This window comes from Canis lupus, chromosome 30, assembly GCF_003254725.2.
Source record: "Canis lupus dingo isolate Sandy chromosome 30, ASM325472v2, whole genome shotgun sequence".
NCBI lineage: Eukaryota > Metazoa > Chordata > Mammalia > Carnivora > Canidae > Canis > Canis lupus.
The window spans coordinates 7,389,486-7,405,730 of record NC_064272.1 but is presented as its reverse complement, the minus strand read 5'-3'; the positions used below and the strand labels follow the sequence as shown (position 1 = coordinate 7,405,730).

Here is a 16,245-nt window from a genome sequence, read left to right as displayed (position 1 = left end):
CCATTGAGTTCCCTTTAAAACTTTTTACAGGGCTGGTTTAGTGGTCATGAATTCCTTTAACTTTTGTTTGAGAAACTTTTTATTTCTTCTACTCTGGATGATAGCCTTGCTGGATACAGTATTCTTGGCTGCAGGTTTTTTTTCTATCAGTACTTTGCATGTATCATGGCACACCCTTCTGAAAGTTTCTGCTGAAAAATTAGCTGATAGCTTATGGGGTTTCCCTTGTATGTAATGGTTTTCTCTTGCTGCTTTTAAAATTCTCTTTATTACTATTTTCTGCTGTTTTAATTACTATGTATCTTGATGGGGACCTTTTGGGTTGATATGTTGGGGTGGTTTGGGCATTTTCATGTGCTTAGTAATTAGAAATAAGGGAAGAACATGGCTGTTGTGTTCTAGCTCCACAAAAGCTTTGGTGTCAACAGATTTGCAACTTAAAAGCCAGATACATGAAAGCATTATATTCAAAAAGATAAATTTATATATTACACATGAAAAACTTACAAAGCTCAACTTTGTAGGACAGCTTCTTACAATGTAAAGTTAAAATTACAATGAATGTACAACATTTCATAGTATAAGCTCCTATCTTAGAACAAGATAATGACTATTCTTTATGATTAAAATAAGATTCGGTAGTAGTCATCTCTGTAGCTATACAGGAATAGCACAGATACCCTGCAAAAGAGAAAAAGTAGGATCAATATAAGGGGTTAACAAATTATTTTTAGAACATTTAACTAAGAGTATTGTTTAAAAAAAAAAGATGGAAGACTAGTGACTGAGAAAGATGACATGTTATAGAAGCTTTGACTGGCATAGGTCTGTATGTAAGGCTCTACATAAGGGGACCACGGGTGACATGAATGATTGGCATTCTGACGTGAGAACCTACATACATACAGCAAAGCAGTCACAGCAATTCCCATTCATGTAGACATTCCTAGGAGTTACCTAGGTGATGAAAATTTTAAGTGGGATAATTACTTCTGGCACTGCTATGTTTTGTTATTGATAAATCATGACTGTGATTCACAGTCCTGAACAAGATTTACTTGGTTATCTGGTGCAATTCTAATTTAATGGCTTATTAGCCACCAAACCTCAACAAGACAATGTGTCACTTTAAAAAACCCCTCGAGTTTTAACCCATGTTGCAACTTGCAATAGCTCAGTGAACACTTACTTTTTCTCTACTTTGATGTTATAAATTTCATCACAGACTAATTTGAGGTATCTCTGCTTTGGCAGGCGTGACAGCAGCTGCTTCACAGTTGTGTTAAATGCCTGTTCATCAGCATCCCACTAGGAAAAAATAGATAAGATTTAATAACAAGTACTAGTGTTTGTTAACTGGCTTTTCTTGGGTCACTGATGAAATGTCAATGCCATTGTTAAGTGTACTAAGAAAATCAGCTATAGAGAAAACTGATGAGGCTGCTGGGGTTCTTCCTTTGAAGCAACAATTTTATTTAAAACAAGACTCCTTATTAGGTCCTGATTAGCAATGCTGTAACCATAGTGTGCTACTGTGATTTTAGTAGTTATTTCTGCCAATTTATTGTGTAGAAAATGTAAATAAACCTCTGTGTGCCTCCATTTGAGTGGATCATAAAGCTGTAACTGCCAGTACAGGGATATATATATGCTGCTTTACAAGACAACAGAAAATATATGAAATTTTTCTTCATCTCACTTACTCTGACTAAATACTCTGGATAGACAAAAAAGTATTCTTTAGGTGTGCCTTGGGTGGTTGTCAGTTAAGCTCTCTGCCTTTGGCTCAGTCATGATCCTAGGGTCTTGGGATTGAGCCCTGCATCGGGCTCCCTGCTCAGCAGGGAGCTTGCTTCTCCCTCTCCCTGCTGCTCCCCCTGCTTGTGCTCTCTCTCTGTCAAATAAATAAATCAAATCTTAAAAAAAGAAAAGGTATTCTTTAATAAGATGCTTAAAAAAAAATCACCTGTAGCTGTGATTATAGTTTGTTATCTTTGCTATTAAGAATGCTAATTCAAATTTTTAGGACTACCCATTAAAAAAAATTTTTTTTTAAATCCAGTATGGTTAACATACAGTATTATTAGCTTCAAGTGTACAATACAGTAATTCAACAGTTCTGTACATTATTCCACGCTCATCATGGGAAGTGTACTTTTTTTAATCTTCATCACCTATTTTACCCATCAGTTTGTTGGCTGTAGTTAAGAGTTTCTTGGTTTATCTTTTTTTTCTTTTGCTCATTTGCTTTGTTTCTTCAATTCCACATGAGTGAAATCATATGGTATTTGTCTTTCTCTAGCTTTATTCCACTTAGCATTCTACTCTCTAGCTCCATCCATGTTGTTGCAAATGGCAGAACTTCATTCTTTTTTTATGGCTGCATAATTTTCTCTGTGTGTGTGTGTGTACACGTGTACAAACACCCCATATCTTTATCCATTCATTTATCAGTGGACATTTAATTCGGCTATTATAAATAATGCTTCTGTAAAGATAGTAGTGCATGTATTTCTTTGAATTAGTGTTTGCTATTTTTGGGGTAAATACCCAGTAGTGCAATTACTGGATTGTAGACTAGCTCCATTTTTAACTTTGTGAGGAACCTCCATACTGTTTTCTACAGTGGCTGCACCAGTTTGCGCTCCCACCAACAGTATACTAGGGTTCCTATTTCTCCACATTCTCTCCAACACTTGTTGTCTCTTGTGTTGTTGATCTTAGCCATTCTGACATGTGTGAGGTGATAACCTCACTGTAGTTTTGATTTGTATCTTCCTGATCAGGAGTGACGTTGAACATCTTTTTATATGTCTTTTGGCCATCTGTAATGTCTGTTCATCTCTTCTGCCCATTTTTAAATTGGATTATTTGTTTTTTGGCTACTCATAAAATATTTTAAACATATATAATGACCTAACTTAATTTTTACAAAAATATCTTCCATACAGTTCTATATAAGCTTCCTTAGTTGAAATTAAGGTCTGAGGCAGCCCTGTATACTGGTTAGGAATAGATTCCCCTATCTGCCTAGGTTTAAACCCTGGCTGTGCTAATTACTAGTAGATTGACCTTGAGTAAGACATTTAATATCTCTTCTTCCATTTTCCATAAAATGTAAAATGCTTCTGCTTCTATTTATCTATACAATGGGGATAATGGTATCTACCTCTTGAGCTTGTTATGATTAAATGAGTTAATATCTGAAAAATGCTTAGAGCAAGGCCTGCCAAAGCCTGACACACAGTAAATAATATCTCTGAAATTTAAAAGAAAGTCACTAGAAAAGAATGATTCTCTCAAAATCTGATTTAAGTAATGTATATGTCACATGAAAAGAACAATGCTATTAAATTCCTAGAACTGCCAAAAAAATACCTAGTATCAGAATATAATACCATTTTCAATTTTGTTTTGGCAAATTAACAGCAAAACTTTGGAATTTTATTTTATTAAGATTTTATTTATTTAAAAAAAAAAGATTTTATTTATTTATTCATGAGAGACACAGAGAGAGGCAGAGACACAAGCAGAGGGAGCAGCAGGCTCCATGCAGGGAGCCCGATGTGGGACTCGATTCCCAGACTCCAGAATCATGCCCTGGACTGAAGGTGGCGCTAAACCGCTGAGCCACCCAGGGATACCCCAAACTTTGGAATTTTAAAGGCCACAATGCATAGCAGTTCATCTTGCTTACCTCTAACGATAAAAACTGTAAGATTGTTTCTTTGGGTAGATCCACCTGTTGATACACAAAAATGTTATGTCATTTGTCAGGGAACCTGAGGTAGCACAACTCATTTGTCACAATGGTGTCACTTTGTATGGAGCAACATGAATAGGGCTTACAGAGTCGGGGACGCTACTGTGCTATATTAAAATAAAGCCCACTCAAATGAACCATGAAGCAGTAAGATGTCAGCACTGGTGAACAAATAGTCCTCAGATGGTGCACCCCATAGGCTTGATGCTGCTGCCTCTACTCAATGTATTTTTAATGAGGCAAAGGTCTGAAACATTTTAGAAAAATGAGGATTTTTGTTTTTACTCCCCCTGCCCCCTGTCTCTTAGAGGAAGAAAAAGGGAGAAAGAAACAAAACGTTCTGCTTCCTCCCGTTTTTACATATTTAGATTATATGTGGTTCTCAGCAGTGATCAAAGGCCTGCATCCCAATACTGTGTACAGGGAGCAAAAATGCCCTGACCTCTAAGGAAATGATGTTGATGACAGGGACACAGGCAGTTCTCAAGATGTTACAGAGAGCAACTTACAGCCAAAATTTCAATTTCATTGCTTTTCTGATGTAAGTTGGCAAGGGAGGTCTGAAGTCGTGTTTGTACCTAAACAAGAAAACGACTTGTCAGAATTCAGAAGCTGTCAATACAAATCATCTTTCTTGCCATTTCCTATTCTAGAAAACAATAATGAGTGACAAACTAAGGCCTAAAAGGGCTCCCAAAAATAATCTAAGGATTTGGAAAAATGTGTGCCTAGCCTTTCCTGATCTCAGGAGACATGAAATTTTATAGCCTGTTTTGATAATAATCCACCTACTTATTTTTTTCTAATTTTGAAATGACACCTAGAAGCTCAGGGCATTGAAACTGCATGTGGAAGCAGGGGGATTTTGGTATTAAGCTAAATTTGGAAAAAGGGGAAGGTGACAACAATGACATCGAACTGAAATATGGTAGGGGATGAGAACAGCAGAAAGATGTGAAAATGAGTTGCCATCCACAATACTGAGAAAGCGCTAAGAGTGCATACAAAAATGAGGCAACCTAATCTTCTGTATTTTGATTTAATCACATTAAAAAAAAAGATTTATTTATTTGAGAGAGCGAACACCAGCAGGGGAAGAGGCTGAGAGAAAGAGAAGCAGACTCCACACTGAGTGTAGATAAAGCCTAACTGGGGGCTTGATCTCACGACCCTGAGATCATGATCTGAGCTGAAATCAAGAGTCAGACACTTACCAACTGAGCCACCCAGGTGCCCCTCCCCTCTAATCACATTTGTAAATCATGACTGCTCTCTAACCTCCACTTCCCAAGTGAGGCCAATGTCTTGACTGAGCTCATTAGCCTGAGGACTGCCCTCATCTTTCCTCCCTATCATCTATTTAAATCCTTCAGGGATCCTTTAGGAAGCTGTCCTCTATCATTCACCCAGATACTGATCTCCAACCTGTTCCTATGTCCAGCACTGATGTTCAGTGTATCTAATTCAGCATTCTGTTACTTCTTTTCTATGGTTCTCTAACTGTAGAATGCATATGCTTCTAGGGTTATGAACTTATTGAGGATAGGGCCATGCCACATGTCTTCTAAGTTTTACACAGAATCAGACATACAGCAAATACCAAAAACACGTATACAGTGAGAAACCTGCGCCAAGTCTTCTGCTTGTTACTTAGAACAAAAACCAACCAACCCCATCTGTCATTAGATCCAGATTGGAAAGTCTTTGTTTAGATCTAGTAATTCTGACAGTTGGTGCTTCTAGGTGCCCGTAATGTACATGGACACCTCTTTGGAGGACAAATGGGAAGGAATCCTAACACCAGAGAGATGTTTTGTGTTGATGAAATTTTCAGAAGCCAAGTTAAGGAAGTGCAAAGAAAACCATTTCCAGGAAACCATTTCGTATCTTCCTTTCCTGTCTTCTTCCTCCTTTCTAGCTTACATGAGAAAGCAGAGGAAAGTGTGCATACCTGAGTTTCATAACGCCTCCTCGTGCTGGCTGACAGCTTCTCTGGGGCTATCACGCTCACAATGGGGACAACTGCTGCTCCGTGGATTTCAAACAAACCTGGAACAAAAAGTTGCAGAATTTATGGTCTTATCTGGTCCCACTTTCTGTAACACACCACAGATATGGCAGAGATGCTTAGTAGAATCCACTGTGGTGTGATTCTATGGGCTAGATTCTCTTTGGGCTGTGTTTTCCATCTCTGCAACTAGCTGCACTTCACCTGGAGGAAGTCAGCACCCTAAAACCCGAAGTTTTAGTGCTTCTGTAAACACTCCCAGCCTCCTCTCTTCAGCTGGGGGTGGGGAGTGACACAGGCATAAAGAGGCTCTGTAAGTCACCCAAACTTCATGAATCTAAGGTGGGAAAAAAATCAAACTTACTATCTCTCAAACTCGAATACTTTAAATTCCTAAGTATTTGAAATAGGACAGTGGCAGAAAGTCCATGTTAACAAACAAACCAAAAAGACCCAGTTCTGTTGAAAGCCAAATATATCTTCTTCTGGTTGTAACTGGGACATTTCTTTTTTCAGTAAGGCTGGTAGATGTGATGAAATTAAAAACCTATTACCACTGTTCCCTCTTGGCTTTCATGAAAAGAAAATGTATACATGATCTTTCTCAAAGGATTTCAATATATTATTCTTCAGTGTTCTGTGTGAGGAAAATTTCTAGGAAAATGAATCGTATTTTATCTGTACAACAGAGTTGCAGGGAAATTCAACCAGTTGTGAAAATAAGACAGGAAGAAAGAGATGTATTAAGATCAGAGGAATACCAAACTCTTAGTCATTTTCTAGGATGTGGGTTTCAAAGCATAGGAATAAATTCCATTTGGTACAATTAATTGTATATGTTACTTTACAGATACATTTCTGACACAACAAGGAGTTAGCCACAGCAGTTAAGTGTTTATAGCAAACACACGCGCACACACCCACATTGCAGTATTATGTTTAGATTATAATTAGTCAATACCTGAAGCATTAGAAAAGGACCCCTTCAGATTTTGCACTGCGAGATTATCAGAAGCTTCTCTAAAAACAAACAAAAACAATTAGAAAACAGTCAACAAAGCAAAACAACACAGATAACTTAAGGTGAGCTATTTTGTCTATTAAGTGTAAAAATTAAATATTGGTTATTAGTAAAAGAAAACAAATTGAACTTAATTATGCTTTTGGTTCAAGAGCAAGTAAAAATTACAAAGGATGTCATTTCAAATTAACAAATGCCTAAAGACAACATTTTGATTTATTCAGCTATGTTTGAAATCCTGGCTCAACATAAGAAGCTGATTTCAATGAACTATAATGGGTGTTCTTTCCGTCCCCTCACAATAGAAGGAAATATTAGCAACAGCATGCCCCACCTTTATTAGGGCAGCAACCTTGGTGATCACCCACAGGAGAGCATTTAGTAAATAAGGAGATTCTTTCAAAAGCTGTGAATGGATGTTCTTTCAAAGACAGAATTAGCTTAGAGCCTTTGAGAGACACAATAGCACTCTATCTTGGGAAAACAGGGAAGTAATCATGCACATGGAAGAAAGAGTCTAAATTTTTCTTAGCTAAAACCGAATCCCATCTGGGCCTTTTAGGCTTAATAATGTTCACCTGTACTATTAATTAGTTGAGCATTTTATGTTTTCTCTTTTGAACCTCTACCTTTGTTGGAGATGAGTAATCCTAATAACTGGTGACTTCTAGAACATTATATTTCCTCAGAAAAATCCTAACAATCTGTTCAAGCTCGGTCAATCTATTCAAGTTCGGTGCAGATGGGAGGGAGCCAGGGTTGAGGGAGGGAGAAGAAAGTAAGAATGTTTATTTATATAAGCCATGGTTTTTTACTCTTGGCACTAATAACATTTTGGGTCTGATAATTCTTGGATAGGGGCATGAGGGGTCAGTCATGTGCACTGTAGGATGATTAGCAGCATCCCTGGTCTGTACTAGATACTGGCACCCCCAGTTCTAACAACCAGAAATGTCTGCAAACAGTGCTAGATGTCCCCTGGAGGGCAAAATGTCCCTTGGTTGAGAATCACTGATATAAACCAAAACAAAACAAAAACAGCCAAAAATAAAAACATTTTTTTTTTTTTTTTTATATTTATGGTAGTCACAGAGAGAGAGAGAGAGGCAGAGACATAGGCAGAGGGAGAAGCAGACTCCATGCCAGGAGCCTGACGTGGGATTCGATCCCGGGTCACCAGGATCGCGCCCTGGTCCAAAGGCAGGCGCTAAACCGCTGCGCCACCCAGGGATCCCTAAAAACATATTTTTGATTATAAGCATATATATATAAAAGTTACAAATTTATGGAAAAATAAGAAAATTATACAAATTTACAGAAAATTAAGATCCTTTGTAATCTCACTAACCAGAAAACACGGCAATTAAAAATTTGGTACATGGGGGATCCTTGGGTGGCGCAGCGGTTTGGCGCCTGCCTTTGGCCCAGGGCGTGATCCTGGAGACCCGGGATCGAATCCCACGTCAGGCTCCCGGTGCATGGAGCCTGCTTCTCCCTCTGCCTGTGTCTCTGCCTCTCTCTCTCTCTCTCTGTGTGACTATCATAAATAAATAAATAAATAATTAAAAAAAAAAATTTGGTACATGATCCCAGACAATGGGACAAGGCTATGTGTTTTGGTTGAAAAAACAGGATCATACATCTTCTCTGTGAAAATCTCTCCATGTCAATAAATTGAGCTTTTAGATTAGAATCATAATTTGAAAAAAAAACCACTTTTTTTTTAAAAAGATTTATTTATTTATGATAGAGAGAGAGGCAGAGACACAGGAGGAGGGAGAAGCAGGCTCCATGCCGGGAGCCCGACGTGGGACTCGATCCCGGGACTCCAGGATCGCGCCCTGGGCCAAAGGCAGGCTCTAAACCGCTGAGCCACCCAGGGATCCCACCAAAAAAACTTATTAAGTAAACTCTATGCCCAATGTAGCACTTGAACTCATGACCTTGAGATCAAGTCACGTGTTCTAGTGACAGAGCCAGCCAGGTGCCCCGGAATCATCATTTTTAAAGACTGCACACTATTTCATTGTATTTACTATAATCCAAACAATCTTCTACCAATAGATGTTGTAAGTGAGAGATTCTCCAATTGTGGTCTAGGGACCTCTTGAAGTCCCTAAGATCCTTGCACAGGTCTGCAAGGTCAAAACAATTTTCACAATTTTAAAATGTTAACTTATCTTTTTTATAGATAAAAAAAAAAACAAAAAAAACAAAACAAAAAAACCAACCTCCTCTAAGCCTCTACCTTTTTTGGGTTATTCTCTCACATATGTGTAATGGAATTTTCCAGAGACTAAATGATGGGTGATAGCACAACAGATTGAAAGCAGAAGTAGTCACAATCTAGTTTTTTCTATTAAAGTGTTATTTTTTCAAATTTTGTTTTGGAAAATAGTTATTTTTTATTTAAAAATACACTATTTAGGTTAGCATATAATGTGTCTATCTTTTTAAATATTTTTACATTTATTTGTGAGAGCACAAGACGGGGGTGGGGGAGCGTGTAGGAAGGGGCCAAGGGAGAGGGAGAAGCAGACCCTGCTGCGCAGAGAGCCCAGCTCAGAGCTCAGTTCCAGGACCTCAAGATCATGACCTGAACTGAAGGCCAATGCTTAACCGATTGAGCCATCCAGGTGCCTCAGGTTTATTGTTATTTTAAAATAAATATTTTAAAAATGTTTCTTTTAATTTCTAACAAATGATTGATAGATATAACCCACATAAAACAAAGCTCTTTGGTGCCATCAAATAATTTTTAAGGGTATAAAGAGGTTCTGGACCAAAAAGATTGGAACTGTTATAAACAATACCTTGCTAGACATCTTTGTAGGTACCCCATGGAATAATTTTTACTATAAATTCCTGAAAGTAGAGTGACTCGGTATTTCTTTTTAATTTTTAGTTTTAAGGCAATTTTAACTTACTTTATTAAATGACTACCTAAAGAGATGAACCAATTTACATTTCCATCATGAGTATGAGATCTTTTCCCAGAATATATTAGATCTTTCAAATGTTTTAACAAAACACTACCAAAATTTACTGATGAACAGGCCATAGAAGATAATTTTGGCTCCTTGGGCCTTTCAAACTGATAAAATATTCTCTGACATGTTTTGAAAAACACTTCAACTATGATTAGTCTTATACATGGGCATATACTTAAACTGGTGTTATTCAGAAGCAATAGAATGGTCCATTAAAAGTTACCCTGATGTATCTTTATTTCCCAAAGGATCAAACTGATTTTTAAGATAAAGAAGTCCTATAGGTTCACAGCTACGGTTTTCTGGGGTTTTGTTACCTGATAGTCCTTTCATCACTGACTTTAGTTCTGAGTTTCTGCAAAACGTGGTCTATAAGATCAGACTCCTGCACAAGTTTCTCTGTTTGCCTTTCCTTCTCAAAAGACTTAACCTTAAAAAGAATGAAATAGAACCATCAATTTCTGAAGCCAACAGGCTGAATCAGAGTGCAAAACAAAGTCAACAGTTTAGGTTGGTGGTTCTCCACCAGGGGCGATTTTGCTTAGCACAGGACATTTGGCATTGTTTGGAGACCTTTCTGGTTGTGACGGCTATAGGGGGTGCTACCAGTATCTCGTGGGTAGAGACCTGGGGGGGGGGGTGTTCAACTTCCTAGAGTGCCCAGGACAGCAACCCCCACAATTATCTGGCCTCAGATGTCACTGGCTGCTGAGAAACCCTGGTATAAACTAGAAAAGCTTGTCATTAATGATAGGATTAAAAAAAAGGGCCAGCACTAACCAACTCCTATTTCATTTGATTTTTCCACATATTCTTCCCCTTAAACATCCCATGGTCAGTCACCAGCTCCCACAGCCACCCTCCCCAATTCCAAACCCAAGTCCTGTCATCCACTTTTATGGTACTTGCCCTTTCATCTTCACTCCATGGCCAGCACCCAACCTTGGCCCAGGACAGCCTTATATTCTTCCATTGCTATTTTTCCCCTCACTCCATTCCATGCTCTATATCCCTACAGATTTATTTTTTTCACATACCATTCTGATATTCCCTTCTGTCCAAAGCCTACGCTAGCTCCCCCACATAGCTGCTACATGAAGTCCAAATTCCTTGGTTGGCATTTTGCTCTCCATGATCTAAGTAATACCATTCTTTCCTGCTGAAGTACCCTTCTTTGCAATTCTTCTGCGTCACCCAAAGTAGACTTATTCAGGGTAATACCAGAATAGTTCTCTGCTGCCCTCCCTCCAACTTTGGAATAGGCTTTCCAAAGAATTACCATTACCTTTGCCATTCCTTCTGCTTAAAAGTCCCTTTCAGCACACACCTATATCCTGGCCATCCACAAGGGTCCAGCATAAATCGCACCTCCACCCTGAAGACTTACCTGCTATCTTTGAAGTAATCTTCCAGGCTGATAAACCCTCAGAGAACTTGCTCTATAAGACTGTCATGGCATTTAGCACTTTCTAACTCATAACCATGCATGTATGTGTTGTGTTCCCTACCAGATTATAGGATCCTTGGCAACAGGGCCTGATGCTTAAATGTCCCTGTATGCTTTAGGATCTTAAATTCCATCCTTCCTACAGTATGCATGCTTAAAATGCATTTGCTGAATGGATGAATAAAGTGATGTCTTGCCTTTCAAATATGAAGATGATGCAAGATTCAAAAGATAGGTTGGAACAATGTACTAGAATGGACAAGATCACATTTAATGCAGATAAATATGAAGTCCTCTAATTAAAGCCCTCATTGTAGATAATCAGCCAGACATGGTGATAATGGTGAAAAGGCCAATGGGCTTTAGTTGGTAAGTTCAGTACAAGCCAAAAGAGCCACATGGTTGCTAAGAGCTCATTAGTAAGCTGTATGATGAGACATACGGTATCTGGATTGAGGGAGGTCAGAGACCATTCTCATTTAATCAGAATATGCTTAGTGTGCTCTGTAGAATTCTACTATCTCATTTAAAAGCAGATATTGACAAGGCATGTCTAGAAGAGGTTATCTAGGAGGGTCAAGGCTTTGGGAAATCATGGTGTAAGGGATGGCTTAAGTAACCAGAATGTTTAAACCCGAAAAGAGGACAGAATGGCATGGCAATGGTCTCCTAGAATTTATCTGAAGGTAGCTGAGAGAAGGAAGAAAGATTAAACTTGTTATTTTGACTACTCTGAAGTAGAAGTAAGACCATGGAGTGTAAATTTTGGGAAGGAGACTGATTCAGGCTTTTTAAATTTTTAATCATTATAGCTGTGTGTTATAGAACAAATTATCTAGCAGAGGCTTGATGGCCATCTCTTGGTAATATTGTAGGAACAATCACTGCTCTGGAAGAAGCCTATCAGTAGTTCTCAGGGTCATTTACTATTTTGTGATTGACAAGCAGACTAGTGATAGGGACTTCAAATCTTTCCATAAAGGATAAACTACTACAAGAACTGCCTTCTTGGGGCACCTGGGTGGCTTAGTGGTTTAGCATCTGCCTTTGGCTCAGGTCATGATCCCAGTAGGAAGCCTGCTTCTCCCTCTGCCTATGTATGTCTCTGCCTCTCTGTGTCTCTCATGAATAAATAAAATCTATTTTTTTTAAGATTTTATTTATTTATTCATGAGAGGCGCAGAGAGAGAGAGAGAGAGGCAGAGACACAGGCAGAGGGAGAAGCAAGCTGCACGTAGGGAGCCCGACGTGGGACTGGATCCGGTGGCTCCATGATCGTGCCCTTGGAAGGCGCTAAACCGCTGAGCCACCAGGGCTGCCCTGAATAAATAAAATCTTAAAAAAAGGAGCGAAAAAGAAAGAACTGCCTTCTTGCCTTAAATAATTAGAAATTCAGACAAAATACATAAAACAATGGTTTTTCAGACATTAGACAACAAGCAGTGGAGGACTATTTTCCAAGAAAAGGCAAACAAAGTGAGTACCCTACTACACCCCAGAACAAAGCCCAAAAGTATTTATAGGGACATAAAACCTAGCACCTAGAAATGTAAATTTCATAATGCCCAACAAACAATAAAAAATTATTGGCATGCAAAGTGGTAGGAAAATATGACTCATAACCAGAAGAAATGATAGAAGTGATGGAATTAGTAGGCAACACCTTAAAATGACTTTTTTTTTTAAAGATCCTATTTTTAATCTCTATACACTGAGGTACATCATATTCAAACTGCAGAAAATCAGTGACAATAGAAAATCTTACAAGCTGTCAGGAAATGAAAGATCATATACAGAGGATCAAAGCAGACTTTTAACAGAAACTACTATCATGATAGTCTGAAGACAATGAAGCACATCTTCAAAGTACAAAAAAAAAAAAAGTAAATCTTGAATTTTATATCCAGCAAAAATATCTTTCAAAAATGAAGGTAAAGGGGTGCCCAGGTAGCTCAGTTGGTTGGGCATCAGACTCTTGGTTTCAGCTCAGGTCATGATTTCAAGGTTGAAGGACAGAGCCTGTTATGGGCTCTAAGCTCAACAGGGAGTCTGCTTGAGATTCTCTCCCTCGCCATCTATGCCTCCCCTTGCTCATGCTTTCTCTAAAGAAAAAAAAAATGAAGGTGGAATAAAGACTTTCTCAGACCAATACGACCAGCAGACCTTGCATGGACCAGAAATACTAAAGGAAATTCTTTAGGCAGAAGGAAAATGGAATCAGAATGATGTCTGCCTCCACAAAAGAATCAACAGTACCAGAGATGGTAAATATGTGGGTGAATATAAAGGACATTTCTCCCTTATTTTAAAAACCTCTTTAAAAAATAACTAATTAAAGCTGAAATAATAATAATGTATGTGAAGTTTATAACATATGTATGCAAAATTATTTGGCAACAATAACACAAAGAATGAGAGAAGGAAACTGGAAGGATTCTGTTGTACAGTTCTTATACTGTATGTGAAAGGCATATAATATTTTCTGAAGGTAGAATGTGTTAAGTTAAAGGTATATACTGTAAGTCCTAAGAAGTCACCAAAAAAACTCTCACCAAAACAGGAGTAAATGGTCAGCAAACCAATATTAGAATCTAGAAAGAGGCGTGCGAGGCACCTGGGTGGCTCAGTGGTTGAGTGTTTGCCTTTGGCTCAGGTTGTGATCCCAGGGTCCTGGGATTGAGTCCCACATCGGGCTCCCTGCAGGGAGCCTGCTTCTCCCTCTGCCTGTGTCTCTGCCTCTCTGTGTGTGTCTCTCATAAATAAATAAAATCTTTAAAAAATAAAATAAAAAAGCAAAAAGAAGCCGTGAAAAGAAAAAAATGGAAAAAAGAACAGATGGAATAATTAGAAAACAAACGGTAAAATGGTAGATTTAAACCCCTTTCAATAATTGTATCGCATATAAGTGGTCTAACCATTCCCATTAAAAGATGGAGATTGTCAAACTAGATCAAAAAAGCAAAACTCAACTACTGAGCGTCTCTAAGAAACCCACTTTGAAAACACAGATGGGATGGAAACAGACATGCCATGCAAACACTAATAAAAAAAACTCAGAACAAGAAATATTATCAGGGATAAAGAAGAACATTTCATAATGATAAAGAGGGTCAGTTCAACAAATGGATATAAAATTTAAATGTGTATTCATCAAATAACAGAACTTCAAAATGTACAAAGCAAAATGGATAGAACTAAAAGGAGAAATAGATAAATCTTCAATGATAGCCAGATATTTCAACACTCCGCTCCCAGTAATTGATTGAGCAAGTACACAAAATGATTAGTAAAGATACAGAAGACTTCGGAAACACCATCATCTAATGTGACCTGATATTTATCAAACGTTCCTCCTAATAATGCAGAATATACATTCAAGTACACATGAAACATTCATAGTAACAGCCAATTATTTTTTTGCTTTAAACCACAACTCAGTAAAATTAAAAGGACTAAAACCATACAGTTATGTTCTTTGATTACAAAGGAATTAAATTACTAGAAATCATTAAAGACAGCTGAAAAATACCCAAATATTTGGAAATTAAGCCACACATTTCTAAATAATCTCAAAGAAATCAAAGAAACCAGAAAGTATTCTGAACTAACTGAAAATGAAAGCACTGCATATAAAAATGTGTGGGATGCAACAAATGTAGTACTTAGAGTGAAATTTATAGCATTAGATGCTTATACTTGGGGCGCCTTGGTGGCTCAGTCAGTTAAGCATCTGCCTTTGGCTCAGGTCATGATCTTGGAGTCCTGGGATTGAGCCCCCTTGCTTCTCCCTCTCCCCTGGCCTGCCACTGCCCCCCTGCTTATGCTCTCGCACTCTCTCTGTCAAATAAATAAATTAATAATAAAGTCTTTTTTTTTTTAAGATTTTATTTATTTATTCATGAGATACAGAGAGAGAGGCAGAGACACAGGCAGAGGGAGAAGCAGGCTCCATGCGGGAGCCTGATGCGAGACTCAATCCCGGGACTCCAGGATCATGCCCTGGGCCAAAGGCAGGCAGGCGCTAAACCACTGAGCCACCCAGGGATCCCAATAATAAAATCTTTAAAAAAAAAAAAAAATGCTTATACTTCAAAAAGTAAAGTCTAACTTCTGTGGTCCATGCCAGATGCCAATTTTTTTTTCTGTAAAGGCTCAGACAGTATTTTAGGCTTTGCAGGCTACACACTGTCACATAGTTGTTGTTTTTTTTTTAAACAAAGAATGTAAAAAAAAAAGTGTGTTTTTTTTTTTTCCTGTAGCTCCACGCCATACAAAAATAGGCTGTGTGCCAGATTTGGCCTACAGGCTGTAATTTATCCACCCCTCATCTAAAGTTCTACCTGAAGAAACTAGAAAAAATATAAACTAAATCCAAAATTAGCAGAATGAAGCAAAAAAGAATAGAAATCAATAAAACAGAAAACAGATGAACAAGAAATAGAGAAAAATCAATGATCTCAAAAGCTGGTTTTCTGAAAATATAAAAAAAATTGATAAACTTCTAGCCAGGTGGTGAAATTTAAAAAAAAGGGAGAGGGGGAAAAAAAAAGGGAGCGGGAGGGAGACATAAATGACCAATTATCAGGAATGATAGAGGGGATTATCATTATCATTATAGATCCTACAGATAATAAAAGAGAATATTTGAAAATTTAGATGAAATGCAAACATGCTGGGAAATGTACTGACTACCAAAACGCACTTATTCAGAAAGAGACAACATGAACTGCTCTCTGTCTAGGCCCTTGTGGCTTTACTGGCAAATCTAACCAAACAGCTGAGCATGAAATAATATCAACAGAACACAAAATCTTTTAGAAACAGAGAACACTGTTCAAATCATTTATGAGGCCAGCATTACCCAGATATCAAAATGCAACAAAGGCATAAAAGTAAGGAGAAAAATATGTTGACTTTTTTTTTCCCCTTTAAAAATAGAAATAAAGGTTAGAAGGTGGTATATTTATGAGCTTTGTAAGTGAAATGCAACAGAGTAAAATAAAACTGGTTAGGAAA

General features: G+C 37.9%; 1 protein-coding gene across 6 annotated transcripts in view; it reads right to left on the bottom strand.

Moving 5' to 3' along the window:
- Positions 1–461: 461 nt before the first annotated feature.
- EIF2AK4 (eukaryotic translation initiation factor 2 alpha kinase 4) overlaps positions 462–16,245 on the bottom strand; it is a 103,078-nt gene continuing 87,294 nt past the window's right edge. For 4 of the 6 annotated variants that reach the window (XM_025473226.2, XM_025473227.3, XM_049104364.1 and 1 more), the window contains 7 exons: positions 10,100–10,212; positions 6,733–6,791; positions 5,715–5,812; positions 4,273–4,341; positions 3,698–3,742; positions 1,190–1,308; positions 462–681 (listed from right to left, as the gene is read on the bottom strand). In XM_025473226.2, the coding sequence (XP_025329011.1) occupies positions 624–681; positions 1,190–1,308; positions 3,698–3,742; positions 4,273–4,341; positions 5,715–5,812; positions 6,733–6,791; positions 10,100–10,212 (561 nt within the window). In that variant the 3' untranslated portion in view covers positions 462–623. Of the gene's footprint in view, positions 682–1,189; positions 1,309–3,697; positions 3,743–4,272; positions 4,342–5,714; positions 5,813–6,732; positions 6,792–10,099; positions 10,213–16,245 lie in introns of those variants that run through there. The other 2 variants (XR_007407431.1, XM_025473228.3) reach the window with 2 other exon arrangements.